The following is a 15470-nucleotide window of genomic DNA, read 5'->3' on the forward strand; positions in this document are numbered from 1 at the left end:
TTTTCAAGTAAACATGCATAGGATTACTGTCTTAATAATAAAAAACATTTCCTGGTTCTAGTGGAAGAATTATAATATATTTTCCAATTTTAGTATTGGGTGCTGATGTATTTATAAACAGTTTCCTCTGGTTTTGAAGTAATTGACTTTTTGTGAATCCATTCAAAGTACTTTCTAAATAAGTTTTGAGCAGAAAAGTTATCCTGATTTTCTCTATTAACTTTTCTTTCAATTTGATAAAAGAGAATTTAATGCAGACATTCTTTCAAGGGAGGTCAGGAAGTTGAATGTTCTCACGGAGGTGGTGTGATGCTTTTGCATTTATTTAATTATAAGGAGGCCAAGCGATGCATATCTGTGATTGTGTGAATATACTCTTCTTCCTAAGCAGTTTGCAGCTTCCATGGTTTCCCAGTCTCCAATTAAATTCTAAGGGAAAACTCCACAAGGTATCACAAGCCTTTTATGGGTCTTTCTCAGAAAAGGTTGTCTCTGAAAACCACTAAGGGGATGTTAATTAGACCCATTTGTAAAGGTTTTATGCCTAGACTTGAGCAGCTATATAAATGGGTTAAATAAATCACACAAAATTCTTCTCCATGTCATGTTCTCAGTTACTGTAGCTGGAAATCCAGAAGGAAGCATAGAAGGAGGCAGAAACAATATTGAGGATTCTGGTGGATAGCCAGAGAAAAAAAGATATCTTTGCAGCTATCACATAGGTGAGAATAAGGGGAAATGTCGAGTATTATCTTATTTTCGAACTGACTATACAAAACAAATTTATATAGCTGTCCAGTTGGTGACTACACCACTGATTTAATGAGTTAGTCATTGCTTTTACAGAAGACTCCCATTGACCCCAATATTGCTTTTATACCAATAAGACTCTATTTGGAATTCTGCTAGTTGCATGAGAAATGAAGGTAATAGCTAAGTGGATAACTCAAAATAAGCAAACAAAATCCCTACAGGCAGCAATACTTGCTCACCACATTGCATTAGTTGTAAATAAAATTTTGGCTCAAGTTAAAATTTGCTCCACAACACTTCCTGAAGCAAGGATAGCAGTGCAAAGCTCAAGGTAAGGAAAACCGTGCTAGATTTGGCATCTGACTTATTTCTCTGAAATAGGACGTAAGGGCTAGTCACAAATTTAAGTACAATAGACAAGTTTGAGGGCACCATCCAAAAAGATAGCATGGCCTGGTAATCTTGTGCTTGTGAGGAAGGCTGCTTCTGCGTAGTGTTTGCACTTGAACTCAGAGCACAGGTAACTCTGGGTCTAATCCTGTGTTCTGGCCTACATCAAAAGACAGCCACAGACTCCAAACTTCCTCAATTGAATAAAAGCAAAACAAAATCAAAACAGCTACTGGAAAATAAAAACCTCAGAATTTTCTTGATATGTAATTAACACAAATGCAAATCTGGGAACAAAGGCATAACTGTCCACAATCAGAATTTCAACTGGTATCTTAATTCTTTCACTCAGATTGCAGATTGTTCTTCTAACTCCTAGCTGAAAATTTTACTTTTAAGAATGTGGTCAATACTTTATGCATCCAGGCTGATTTCAATTGTGAATGATAAAATACAACTTCAAAGATAACACAACTTAATAATAATAATAATAAAGATCACTGTCTTTCTGGATAAGAAGGAAAGGCCTTATACTTTTTATAAGATTTTGTTCCCCTTAAATAACATTTTGATATTACATTTTGATTTGTCTTTATGTTGATTGATTATACTTGAAAGATCTCTGGCTTGTAAAACATGATGGTTTGCAAAAGAAGTACAGTGGTTCCATCATATAATTATTGCTGAAAACAAACATAAATATGATGGAACTTATGTGTTTCAAAATTCAGTGGAGGAAAAGGTCTCTCTCTCTCTCCCTCCCTCCTTATCTTCTTTAACTGTCACAAAGGAAATGAAATGAGTAATTAGAAAATCATCTTGATTATTCCCCACATTTACATCCCATCAGTGAGAAGCTTACTCAGATCAATATGAGTAAAATCTAGAAAAAGTGATGATGTATTTTAGAAACTGTTTGACATATTTATTCAAAGCACTTCAAAGGAAAACAAAGGGTGTATGCACAGTTTTCCTACATTAGCTTTCCATGTTTTGGCTACTTTCCCAAATAGCAATTTTTATATTAAAAAAAGAAAGAAAAATGACTGAAAAAGAAAGAAAGAGAGAGAGAGAAGAAAGGAAGGAAGGAAGGAAGGAAGGAAGGAAGGAAAGAAAGAAAGAAAGAAAGAAAGAAAGAAAGAAAGAAAGAAAGAAAAGGGGAGGGAGACAGACTTAACTGCTTGCAGACTTTTCACGCATGGAAGATGAAGAAAGCTTCTTTTGATGAAGTGTAATTATGTCCAAACAGAGCTGACCCCCTCCTCCTCTATTTCTTATGATCTTAACAGAAGAAAGTAGGGTATTTCCTTTGAAGCAGCTGGGATTTGGTAGAGGATCCGAAATGCTAGCTGCATTTGCTGCCAGAGGCAGGATGGAGAAATTGGTCCAGACTTGTCTCTCAGACACAGAGCAGAGAAAATGAAAGAAAAGAGTTATCATGAAGGATTTTTATGATACTGCTTAAAATAGCAGGAAAGGAAACAGTAGTAGCAAACAGGAGCTCATATGATCTACACACAGCAAGAATGTTCTTGGCTAAGTCGACGCCGTATCTGGTCTGTGGTAGCCTTGTAGCCAAGGTCCAGGTAACACTACTGAAACATACATTCAGATAAAAATCAGACAAGGTCAAACATGAGAATTTACACCGACTGAAGAACTTTGTTCTGGCAATCCCAGATCAGATTGCTTTGAAAAACCATCTCTTGTTTGAAGGACCAGGCCCATTGGCAAGACTCCAAGGGACTCTGCTGCTCTCATTTGACTCAAAGAGAAAGGCAAGAGGTCTTTAAGAAGAGTCAACTCCTAGGAAGGAACCACTGCAGGTCACACAAACTTTGAAAATAGAAACATTTTTTTCAGTTAGTGTTGTTTTCCTATATGGTGGAAATAGAATGTCCACACTTATTTTATGTGTTTCTAATTTTACTTCTTTCTTTTTCATTGAAGTCACAGTCTAAACTACCAGTCGGCTTGCTGGGCTGTCTCTAGTCTCCCATATGTTCCTTGTTTATCATGACTTCATCATTTCTCTAACCTCACATGAAATCCTCTTCGGCATTTTTATCTAATCTAGCTGTGCAAATACTTAGAAAGGCCTGCTCAGCTGTTTACCTTCTACCCTATGCCATCACTAACTTCTCTAATCACTTTATCCGCTTTTAGTTGGCTGATCTGGTCTTTTGAAGCATATTAATAGTTGCAGAAGGAGAGAGGAAATAGGAAGGCAGCCAGAGGAGTTGGCAAATTCCATAAGACATTTCCAGTCATGTGTGATTTCCTGTCCTCAAAGGAATACATTTGCCCCATAGTTATTTATCAATACACAGATATGCACCCTTCCCTTTATTCCAGTTATCTCCTTCTTACATTGGCTTTTCATATTACTTTTAATTATGCTGTAATCTGATATTATTCAGGGAACATATCTACAGGGAATCTTCGATGTACAACCATTCGTTTAGTGACTGAAGTTACAACAGCACTGACAAAAGTGACTTATGACAAGTTTTCACATGACTGTTGCAAAATCCCCATGGTCATATGATCAAGTGTTGATGCTTGGCTAATGACATTTATTTATAGCAGTTGTAGTGCCTGAGACTCATATGATCACCTTTCGCAAACTTCTGACAAACAAAGTCAATGGGGAAGACAGATTCATTAAAAAACCATGTTACTAACTTACCAACTGAAGTAATTCACTTAACAACTGTGATAAGAAAGGTTGTACAATGGGACAAATCTCACTTAACAACTGTCTTACTTAGCAACACAAATTTTGGGCTCAATTGTGATCGTATGTCAAGGACTACCTTTACAAATCTGGTCTAACTTCACTATAATCAGCTACTTTCTCTAGATAATTATATGCTCTTAAACAGAGGCTCTAGCCCCATTAACAGAAATTCATTGGGTAACTTCCAAGTAATCCTTGAAGCAAATTATAAGAGTTAAATTAGCCTGGTTAAATTTTTGGCTTGGGTAACTAGCTATAATTATGTAACTGCCTAAGAGACCAAATTGTGTCTTTAGCACTCTAGGGTATGTTTTGGCCAGTGGGCACAGGAATTCTAAGAACGTGTCATGACTGTCCTAGCTCAATAGCTGCAGTGGAAGGCGCCCCCAGCCCAGAAGCAATGGCATGGCCAACCACAAAACATCCATTTCCAAGCAGTAAACCGCTGTGGCCAAGAGAAAAGTAATTTACTCAAGAAACTATTGAACTATTCAAAAAAATCAGAAGAAAATATTGCTCTGTACACACATACATACAAAAATACTAAAGTTTTCAACATCCCTTCTTACTGACTCTGAGCAGAATGTTCTCTACATCTTTCTTTATGGTTTTGTTTGTTTGTTGTCAAATGGAGCCTTATTCAAAATGTTCTGACAATATTTTGATTCTTAAACATTACAGCCATTCTCTATATTTATTTTCCATTAAGTCCCTCCCAAAGAATGAAAATAAAGATGGCACTCAAGGCTGGTGTCTTGCTTTGCAGTAAATGACCTTTCCAATTAATAATTTATGGGCACCAAGAAAGACATTCATAGGCTCATTACAATTAGAATATATATTAGTACAACAAAGGAGACATTGTTCCAACTTTATTATTTTGAAGTTGTGGGCTACATGCACGCAAACCTTTAAGACTACAGTACTCAGACCATTGCTCTGTATGGAAAGTGATATATGTGCTAAAGAACTTTCTGTCTTATATAATGTCAGTTAAATATGTCAGTGACAAAAAGTGAATAATATGGATATTTTCTAAAGCAGTACTATATCCTAGGCACTGAGGTCCAAATTAAATCCCTATAAGGAATCATTTGCTTTCAGAAATAATGTTTAATGACTCAGAGGAAAGTGGAAAGGTCTGGTGGTAAATGAATATTGTCATAATCCACAATTTTTAAAATCCCAGTGATTTAAGGATTAATGCTCTCAAAATGGTGCTTCTGTCTAGTTCATGCTTTTTATTTTGTAGATGTTTTATATATCCTTAGAATCTTAAAGTATGAGAAATTCATTCTGTGAAGCTGGAGGAAGGTTGGCCCCTCTTTTTGCTTCCATTTTGGTTTTTAGTTTTTCTTCCCATATACAAGGAATGGGAAGGAAAACAGGAAAGGCTAGTTAGATGATTGGTCTAAAATCCCTGTGGAACTATGGCTGGATCCAGCTTTGGCAAGTACCACTCCTGGTAGCTGGTATGAAAAAGGCCCCTATAATCAGATTACCCACTAGTTAAAAATCGATGCTTGACACTGTCCCAAGGGCTATAGAATTGGGCATTGTTGTTTTTTTTAGAAAAAAATTATTTTGATGTGGTATAATATAATAAAAGCACCCCAAGTATCTTCCTCTTATAGCTTAATTAAACAGATCTTCTTGTAGTTCCCCACAGATCCTGAAATCTGAACACAGGCTTCTTCGACCTGTTCAGATATATTCTTAAGAAGCATCTGCATTATTTTAGTGCCTTATACTATGGGGGTTATTCATTTCTAGAATTGATTAATCCAAAAATATGTGAAGCGATGCCCAAAGTTACTGTCATAAGGAATAAAATACATTAAAATTAATACAATCTAAAAAAAGGAAAAAAATCAAATTAAAGTCAGTGAACAGGAATAGAAAGGCAAATCAGTTAAAATAACAGTTTTCTGCCTTTTTCAAACAAAGATAGTGACAGCTGACTTCTTTCAAAGAGCATTTATTTCTGTCTGCTATCATATTATGTATTTTTTTTTAAGATCTCAACAACCCTGCCTGCCCTCTGAGTAGATTTTATGGCATAAACTGTGCGGTGGTAGTCAGATGGATTGCCTGAGCAAGTCAGCTTGCACTGAGAACAAGCAGGCTTTCTCTTTGTGTGTGACTGTTACATTGGAAGTTTACTATTACATTCTCTCTTTTTGGAGTAACGTTTCTCCAAATGTTCGGAAACCACATGGGTGATAATAAATGATGTGACAGGAAGGTTTGAAAGTTGAATGACCTGTTCTGTATTACACATGCGTGTGCCTTTGCACATCCACACATACCCCCCTCAGTCACACTTCCTGTTTTGTATTAGACTTTGAAATAATGTATTACATTTAGTGCTGCTACATTTTCTTAACATTTTGTGTTTTCATGAATACTCTTGGAGTTCCATAAAGTGGGATAGAATAGGCAGAAATCCAAAGTCCCTAGATGGCTTGGGTATTTTTTCAGATCTTTTAAAGATTCTGGTAAAGCAGGAGGCAAAATGAGCCATAAGCCATGAGATAGCTGACTGTTGCATTGAGTCACTGTTGCACGCCCACCTCTTCCTGTCTTGAAACAGTTTGCAGTTTTGACTATCTGAAATGATTAACAGTTGCATATCTCACTGATTAGAACTGTCAGTGACTCGCAGAACAAAGGCCACAGACTTCCCTGGGTGAAGATTCTGTCTCTTCTCTGTAGGCTGTTTTCCGTTTCCTAACACTTGCAGAGTTGCAGGGCACCACATCCATCTTAACTGCAGAATTTCTATTATGGTTATTGGGATTTTCAGCGGAAAATACATTTAAAGCACAATCTCACCCTGGGCAGATAGTTTCTTTAAGATTTAATGGCTGGAATATGGTCCAGGAAAAGAGGGACCATCTCTCTTTTTCTTTGTGAATTATATCATTAGCCTCCTGTTACCCCAGGCATATTGAACATAGGAAACTCTGTTATGGCTCCCACAAGTAATATATATTAGTTCTCTGTATTATGATAAAGTCAAATTAAATGATAAAACCATGTGAAGTCAAATGTAAAAACAGCACATTCCTTTCAGTTAAACAGCAGGAGAAAGAGAAATTCTCCTCAATTGAGCAAATCTCCCTTGTAGTAAGTGCTGGAGTAGAATTTGGCTTTCTGTGGAGGGCAAATTATATCAGTCCAGTACACATGTCATGTCCTAAGTAATAATAATATGGTTTGTTCCATATTGCCACAAGCATGCTGCAGATGGTCATGGCCACTGCAATTCACACACTCTTGTCTGTAGGAAGAGATCTCTTTAGCTATGTTCATGAGACATTGCTTGCTCTTCTCAAAACTGAGCCCCTGATGCAATGGAAAGCTACGGTGCTGTAGCATAGCATCCTGTGTACCCACACATCTCCATAGTTGCTTTGAATCCCAAAGATGTAAGAATGTGTTTGGTGTTTCATCTTGTGGCTTTGCAAGCCGGCTTCTTTCAGCTAACAGCAACCCTGGGTCTTACTTCGCTAGAGAAAGTTTTCCTCATTATCACTCTTCTTCACTGAGTATCCACTTTATTGCTTTGTTCCTCTAAGTGTGTGCAGATAAGTGTGAATGTAATTGACATCATATGTATTCACTTAGTCCATTGAATTCTATAGTTAAAATAACAGATTGTTTGCATGTGAAATTTGTCCCTAAATATGCAATATATTGTTCTGTACGCTTAACTTATAATCTTCCCTAATGCTTCCTCAATGAAACTGGTCTGTTAGGGTTTTTTTTGGTATGCAACATATATCCAAGTAGGCATTATTTGGGACTGAATTTTGGAGTTGAAAATGATGAATACTAATTAGGTATAATTTACTGCTGGATATTTCCCTTTAGAACCTGTCCTTTTTTGTTCTTTTATAATTTTTAAGATACTAATATTCTCTCTTTTTTTCTGACTGAAACAAAATTGAAGTGAATTCAGTTAAGTCTATAGTTACTTTTTAAAGTGAAGACCATGATTGATGTAGATTTTTTAGTATCAAGGAAGCTTTCTTCTTTTCTTGATGCAGAGCCCTGGAGAACTGAACAGTTATTCATTCTTTTAGTGGCCTTAGAAAGGTACTGATCTGCTGTGGATTTTGCTTTTCCATAGATTTAGCTATAAGGGTTACAAGGCCCTTAGCTTTTGTAGTTAGTTTGTATGCATATTATTTACAGCAATAGCAATAGCCCTTAGACTTATATACTGTTTCACAGTGCTTTACAGTCCTCTCTAAGTGGTTTACAGAGTCAGCCTATTGCCACCAACAATCTGGGTCCTCATTTTACCCACCTCAGAAGAATGGAAGGCTGAGTCAATCTTGAGCCAATGAGATTTGAACTGCCAAACTGTTGGCAGCTGGCAGTCAGCAGAAGTAGCCTGCAGTACTGTGTTCTAACCACTGTGCCACCATGGCTCTTATGATTTATATGTGGCAATACTATCCCAGCTTTTCTCTAAAAGGTCAAGGAAACATACATATTGTGTTCTTCTACAAGAAGATCAATCTAGGTATCTAATGCATTTCCTTCCGTGTTCCTTGCTTATCTTTGAGGCCCTGTGATGTGAGCCACAATGCTCTACAAATACATGCACTCAACCTATTAAAATAATTTTACTCTTAGGTGACTTTTTCAGCATTCCTAGTTCTACAGGTTGAGCTGTGTTTCATTCTACCTGCCACAGTGGACAGGGCCTGTGAAAAGACTTAAGTTCTGTTCACACCTTAGCTGACATCTTCCATTTAGTTTCTGTGACTGACTCACCTAGATGGTAGCTATACATTGCAGCATTAAAAATGATGATCTGAACATGTCTTGAAAGTATTACTTACAAGCAGTTTGCTCTTCAAGCAAAAATGTCATTTTTCTTGAAGAAGATATTTCTTCTCATTATTGCCACTACCTCATGATCTGATATAAACATTCATGTTTTAAAATTTGTGATACTTGGCTGAATTTCACAATTAGTAAGAGGGCAGATACATATTTCTTTGCTCCATTCCAAATATAAAATGAATATTTTATATTTTTTAGATTTCATGCAAACATTTCTATAGTAATTTCTATTTTTTCTTCCTTTTTTTAACAGGGAAAAGTTTTACTTTAACAATAACTGTCCTTACCAATCCTCCTCAAGTTGCTACATATCACAGAGCTATAAAAGTGACAGTAGATGGACCAAGGGAACCACGGAGTAAGTACTAACGTTCTCTGTTTGTGATCTAGCATACAGTATAGCTAATCTGTGAAATAAATAGTTATAGTTTGTTTTCAGTATTTAGTTTCTTCACCTCACACATCCAGCCTTGTTTCTCAAGTCTTGAGCCTTGAGGCAGATTGCTGTAGTATGCAAGTTTAGTGTGAGTGTAAGTAAGCAATCCAGGAATGAAATTTTTAATTTTTAATTATTTCTTTGGTGTCTCATGAATTTTAGCTTGAAGTTGTGGGTTATTTTGTCTTTTAGTCTTCTGAAATCAAAATTACATGAATTACTTTCCTCATAGTTTGATACTTGAATGAAGTGGTACTCATGGAGTTCAGACTAGTTTTTCTCTACTAGATTACCTTCCTAGGAGATTTCTCCAATGTGAATGTAATTTGTCAAAAATCAAACTGCTAAGTGGGCTTTTGTTTCCATATAAGATCCAATATGTTAATATGTCTTTGGTTATCTGTATAGTTGAAAGTGCCAGTTTTCAAGATCTGAGTGAGCATGCTCAAGATTTTGTAAGGAAGTAGTATTCAGGTGTACGTGGGGGGGAACGGGAAATGAACTTCCTAATTTGTTATTTATGAATTTTTGCCCTCTTTTTAAAGCATATTTTCACCCTAATCTTACCACCCTGAAAAATGAGATTTTTCTCAGCACAGAATTTGTATTCGGCACCAGCATAATTTTAAAGCACCTGTAGTAGATAGTATACAATATATTACAAAAATCCAAAGAATATAAAATATAATTTATATTTTCTCCATATGTTGGTTATGTGGGTTTAAATTTGATTTATACCTTATACAAAATATTAGACTCAACATCTCTTCCTTGTCCCATCCCTTCACTCATTATGTGCCAGGTTTGGTACTTCTTTCCTATTTGTCCTAATCCACAGATTTAATTTCCGAGACTTAACAAACTCATCAATTTTGAATATTTCTATCAAATTTAGAGTTATAGCCACCCCCAAAAGTGAGTTACAAAAGATTCCCACAATAAAATCTCATTTGTGTATGGTATCTAAGTAAAAAAATGATATAATTTTCTTGACAGTAACATTAAATATTTAATATAAACATGTATAATAAGAAAAAAGCATATTAACAAGGCACCTAAGAATAACTAAAAGCCAAAAACATGTTCAAACAAAGCAGTTTTAACAAGTTTGTTAAAGATAAGAATGGTTGGGACCAGTTGTAAATATCAATCTGTAACTGATGATGAACAATTGATTGAAATTGACATAATCCACTGCGGTATTTTTGGACCAGTCAATTGGGCCAATTATGTTTCTGGGGAGGGACTCTCTCTGTGAAAACCTGTTTCTTGTCCATACTCCATGAAGCCTATGAGAACAGGAGAAACTCAAAAGCTGATCATCATTCAGTCCAAGGTTTTTTCTTGCAGGCAGTTAAGGGGTTGAAAACATGATTATTTTTTTAAACTCATTTTTACATTGCTTTCAATATCTATTATACATAAATAATGAAAATGAGAAAGCATGAATAAAAAACAAGAATAGCAGAAAAAACTATTAATCAAAGTAACACAATCAAAGAGATAGGGATAATAAAATCTCAGTCTAGCAAACCTCTAATATAGTGGATACATAAAACAAATTAATCAAATCTGAAAATAACAAAAGCGTTAGCTTTCAGAATCTTTACTATTTTAAGGAGACTAGCGGTTGGAAGAAATAGAAATTTCCTTGTATCTGCAAGTTGGTGAGACGTTAAGATAAATTTCCAAATGAGACCCCCTAATGCAGTGGTGGGATTCAGCCAGTTCGTATCACTTCAGGAGAACCGGTTGTTAACTCTCTGAACAGTTTGGTGAACTGGTTGTTGGAAGAAATCATTAGGGTAGAGAACCAGTTGTTAAATTATTTGAATCCCACCACTGCCCTAATGATTTCACATACATTAATAACACTGGAGGCAAAATGAAATTTCCATGCCCAGCAACCATTGTGTACATTTTAGAAGCACCATCTTCTCCCCTCCAGCTAAAACAACTAGGATTGGAAATGCTTTAACACATGGAGATTGTACAGATGAGTACCATGATTGCTGTGACACTAAAAGTTACTAAGGAATTTATGAAAGCCAAAAAATTAGTTCTCCATCAAGGCAGGGTCACATAGCAAAGCTGAAATGATCAATCTACATCAGGGGTCTCCAACCTTGGTCCCCTTAAGACTTGTGGACTTCAACTTCCAGAGTCCCTCAGCCAGCTTTGCTGGCTGAGGGACTCTGGGAGTTGAAGTCCACAAGTCTTAAAGGGACAAAGGTTGGAGACCCCTGATCTACATGATTAGCCACTTGACCAACTCTATGGAGTTCAAAATCCATCAGATCTAAATTAAATCTTTTGTCAGAAATGGTTTCACTATTTCTATTATTAACACAAAGGGATGATATCATTCCTTATTGCAGTATTCACCACCTCTGAAACCCTTTTTCAGTCCACCTGGTTTATAGGGCACAGTCAGTGTTCAAGGAAGTAACCCCAGTTCCTTAATATACAGGAATTTAAAGTATCTTGCCCAACCAATCATTAAGATAAACCCATACAGTTGCTCAGTCACAGTCCTCATCTGGCAAGATTTCTGAACCCAATATTTTGGTCTATTGCGCACCTACATTTCACTTTCAGTAAAGAAGGGAACAGACCACAAGCTATTATCCTAGAATGAGAATGGATGAACTGGGGAAGTTGTGTATACTAATTCTTTCCAAGTCCAAAGTTCTGGAAGGATCCAGGAGATCCACATATGATTAAAACCAGCTATTATTAAGATCATTTGATTCTTTTTTATGTTCAACCAGGCAAAATAATATAAAGGAGAAAAGGCTTGACTAAACTGTTATGGTATTTGTAACAGCTAGATCTCCTGTGTGACTCAATATTGTAGCTAGCAGCCTGTTTGGTGGGGTGGAAACTGGCTGTCTGGAATAGAGTAGGACACAGAGGGATTGTTCCTGTCTTTCCTTTGGATGGAGTTCCAGAAAAAACAGTAGAATATGAGGCCTTAAAAGTGACTTGCTCACAAGATGGGTGCGTGCTAATCTTAACAATACTTTACTGACCTTGGAAGCTTCTTATAGCTAGTTAGTGCACTACCTCTTTCCTTTTTGGATTGTTTATTGTACTGTATGGTCGAGAAGGTAGCATGCTTCTGCTTCTGTTGTATATCATATGCACATTCCTTCAGGAATAAAAATGTACTTGTAAGACAATGAGCTTTTCAATGACAGTGGTTTGGTCATGTTCCAGTCATTGTTGTACATTGTGCTTTTTGATGTGCACAGTCAGACCTGGTTAATCCATCTTGGTTTATCTGTCTGCATTTGTCTGTGGAAAAATTCAATTAATAATCAGTGCCATTTATAAGGCAAATATCTTGATAAGACAATCTTAAATCCTTCTTTTCGGTGCTAATTAAAAACTGAAGTTGTTTGATGAAGCATGCTTGTATTTAAGTTAGAGATTAACTATTATTTGAAGAATAACCACATTAATAAAAATGTGAATTCTTCTAAAAGGATCGTTTCAGTCATTTGCTTGCCTTTGATGAATAAATGATGGTAAGATCAGTTCTATTTTCTGAAGTATTGCAGAAGAGCAATCCAGTTGCTACTTCTTATTGTTATCCTTATTTTTTCTGATTAACAATGGAGAACTATTGGAAACTCTTATTTTCTCAGTAAATATAAAGTTTGCTTACCCATGTAAAGTCTGTTTTCATCATATAGCACAAGGCTTTCCTGTTTACTTCATTAATCTTTACTAAATTTACTGCTATTGAAAAAGGCTCTTCTCTCACATGCAACTGCTAGCATTTTATTGACTCTGAAAGAATGTTGTCCCTTGTGGAACACTAACAATTTTTGACATCTGGAATTAATTTATTTCTTCCCATTTGGAAGTCTGCATGGTTATTCTGATATACCTTTGAAATGGGAAATTTCTAAACAGGCAAGGCAATTTCTGAATGTAGGGAAAAGTTAATTTGGCCATTAGAATAACATGTGGTAGCCCAGCATGGAGGAAATATTTCAACAAAAAGACTTTCACATGTAAAATGTTATGTGCCAAGTAGTACATCCTTTCATATGAAGAAAAAAAATTATAATGACCCTGGAACTCCTGAGATAAAGCATCTTTCCACCTACAAAAGGCTACATTTTGATCTATAGAATTTATTTCTTGAAAGATGCGCTTTGGGTAGCGAATCAAGTTCCCTAAGTTTCACAATTGTAAAGAACTGGCTAGTTCTCAAAATAGCTGGATATATGTTTTAAAATATGAAAAAAACCATCCAAAATACGACTTTATATTTAATAAGATGCTGACTGATCTACCCAGTTTCTCCCCAAATTAAGACATCCCTTGATAATCTGATTACAACAAAATAACTTATGCCACCAGAGTTGAAATCCTGGGTTTAGAAAATTTAGAACTCCGCCGCCTTCAACATGACCTGAGTTCAACTCATAGAATTATCTGTTACAACGTCCTTCCTGTTGAAGACTACTTCAGCTTCAATCACAACAATACACGAGCACACAATAGATTTAACCTTAATGTGAACCGCTCCAATCTCGATTGCAGAAAATATGACTTCAGAAACAGAGTTGTTAATGCCTGGAATGCACTACCAGACTCTGTGGTCTCTTCCCAAAATCCCCAAAGCTTTAACCAAAAACTATCTACTATTGACCTCACCCATTCCTAAGAGGCCTGTAAGGGGCGTACATAAGAGCACGAACGTGCCTACCGTTCCTGTCCTAATGTTCCCTTTGATTGTATCCAATTTCATAGTTATTACATACTTATGATTATATTTATGCTTATATATCGTATAGTTATTTCATGCTTATGATTATATATACTGTTGTGACAAATAAAAAAATAAATAAAAAAATAAATAAATAATAAACCCCATTGAGCTTTTGAGCGCATGGCAATAAGGTCAAGCGCTTATTTCAGGGTTCAAAAAAATATAAGACAGGGTCTTATTTTTGGGGAAACACGGTACTTGTTATTCTGTTTGGACCAATGGGGAAAAAATAATGACTACAACAGACCTTTAGTCTATCTAATATTTATCTATTTATTTATTTATTTACTTATTTATCTAATAAATAAGATTTATTAATAGGAACTTCTAGATCCTTCTCTCCCATGATTGAATATATCCGAGCTAGAGACATGGTATGGATGACAAGGGGATCTCGATATTTTACCCAGATTCTTAAAATATCTAATTTCACTTTTTAATAAAGATCTGGGTTAGAAATCTGGGCAAATGTGGATATCCTGTAGGTGTGAGCTGGGCCAATAACTACCGCAGAACAAATCCAGTGAATTAAATATGAGAATTCAATTGCAATAAAAAGGGATTATTATTATCTTCTGGATTCCTTTTTTTTAATTAGCATTTCTTGTCCTTATTCTTTCTTTAATTTTTCATTCAGTCTGGTATGGCCTGAATAACCTAGCTGAATTTTTAGTTTTCTAAACTTCCTTTTTAATGAAATGTCTCAAGAATTGTTTGGGTTGATTCAGCTTGAATAAACTACTGTTTAAACCTCCATCTGGGATAACAATAATATATAAGACAACCCAGTACACTGTGTCAACAAATGATAGTTTAAAGAAAAGGAAACAAAATACAGAAACAATTTTAAAACATGATTCAACTTGGACAAGAATCATTTCATACCTCCACAGAATGTTTTAACTTTCCCATCTAAATAATTTGTGGAGAAATATGTTAAAATTTCATTTCCTCCTGAGAATTCCAAGACTAATTTGCATAGTAAATTGATAATTAATCATAGCAATAAATTAGTTCAGCTGGCACCAACAAAACAAAACTAGGTGAATGAAGCTAATTATCAAGCTTCTTTAACTAGGAATTCAGATAACACACATGTATCAACAGTCCCCATCTCTGCCAGGACCTGCGTTTATTTTACTCGGATGTCTGAAGTGTGTTATCCTATTCCTCATTCTTGCTCTCTCTTTCCCTGGCAGCTGAGCCAGGGCTTGTCACATCACAAACAACTTCTTAATATACACATCTGGCATTGGCAGTTGGACCAACTTCATAAGAGCACATGATCATCATTCATTACAAGATTAAAAAATACCCCATGGCATCATTGATGTTTTTAAACTTTGATCTTTTGCCGTTGTGATTCATCACAGTTATAAAACTCCTCTTTAAAGAAATACAGACGATGACTTATTAGAACCTTCATTCTAAGTAGCATAAACATAAAGTTGTGCACATCTTTACAGAATGTCAGTTCCTTGGGCTGCCAGCTTATCATTTTAAGA

General features: G+C 35.7%; 1 protein-coding gene across 6 annotated transcripts in view; it reads left to right on the plus strand.

The window, feature by feature from the left end:
* The window catches only part of RUNX2 (RUNX family transcription factor 2), a 257072-nt gene that overhangs the window by 84092 nt on the left and 157510 nt on the right, over positions 1–15470 (plus strand). For all 6 annotated transcript variants that reach the window (XM_058183448.1, XM_058183463.1, XM_058183489.1 and 3 more), the window contains one exon: positions 8997–9101. In XM_058183448.1, the coding sequence (XP_058039431.1) occupies positions 8997–9101 (105 nt within the window). The remainder of the gene's footprint in view (positions 1–8996; positions 9102–15470) is intronic.

The sequence above is a fragment of the Ahaetulla prasina genome, chromosome 1 (genome assembly GCF_028640845.1).
Source record: "Ahaetulla prasina isolate Xishuangbanna chromosome 1, ASM2864084v1, whole genome shotgun sequence".
NCBI classification, from domain to species: domain Eukaryota; kingdom Metazoa; phylum Chordata; class Lepidosauria; order Squamata; family Colubridae; genus Ahaetulla; species Ahaetulla prasina.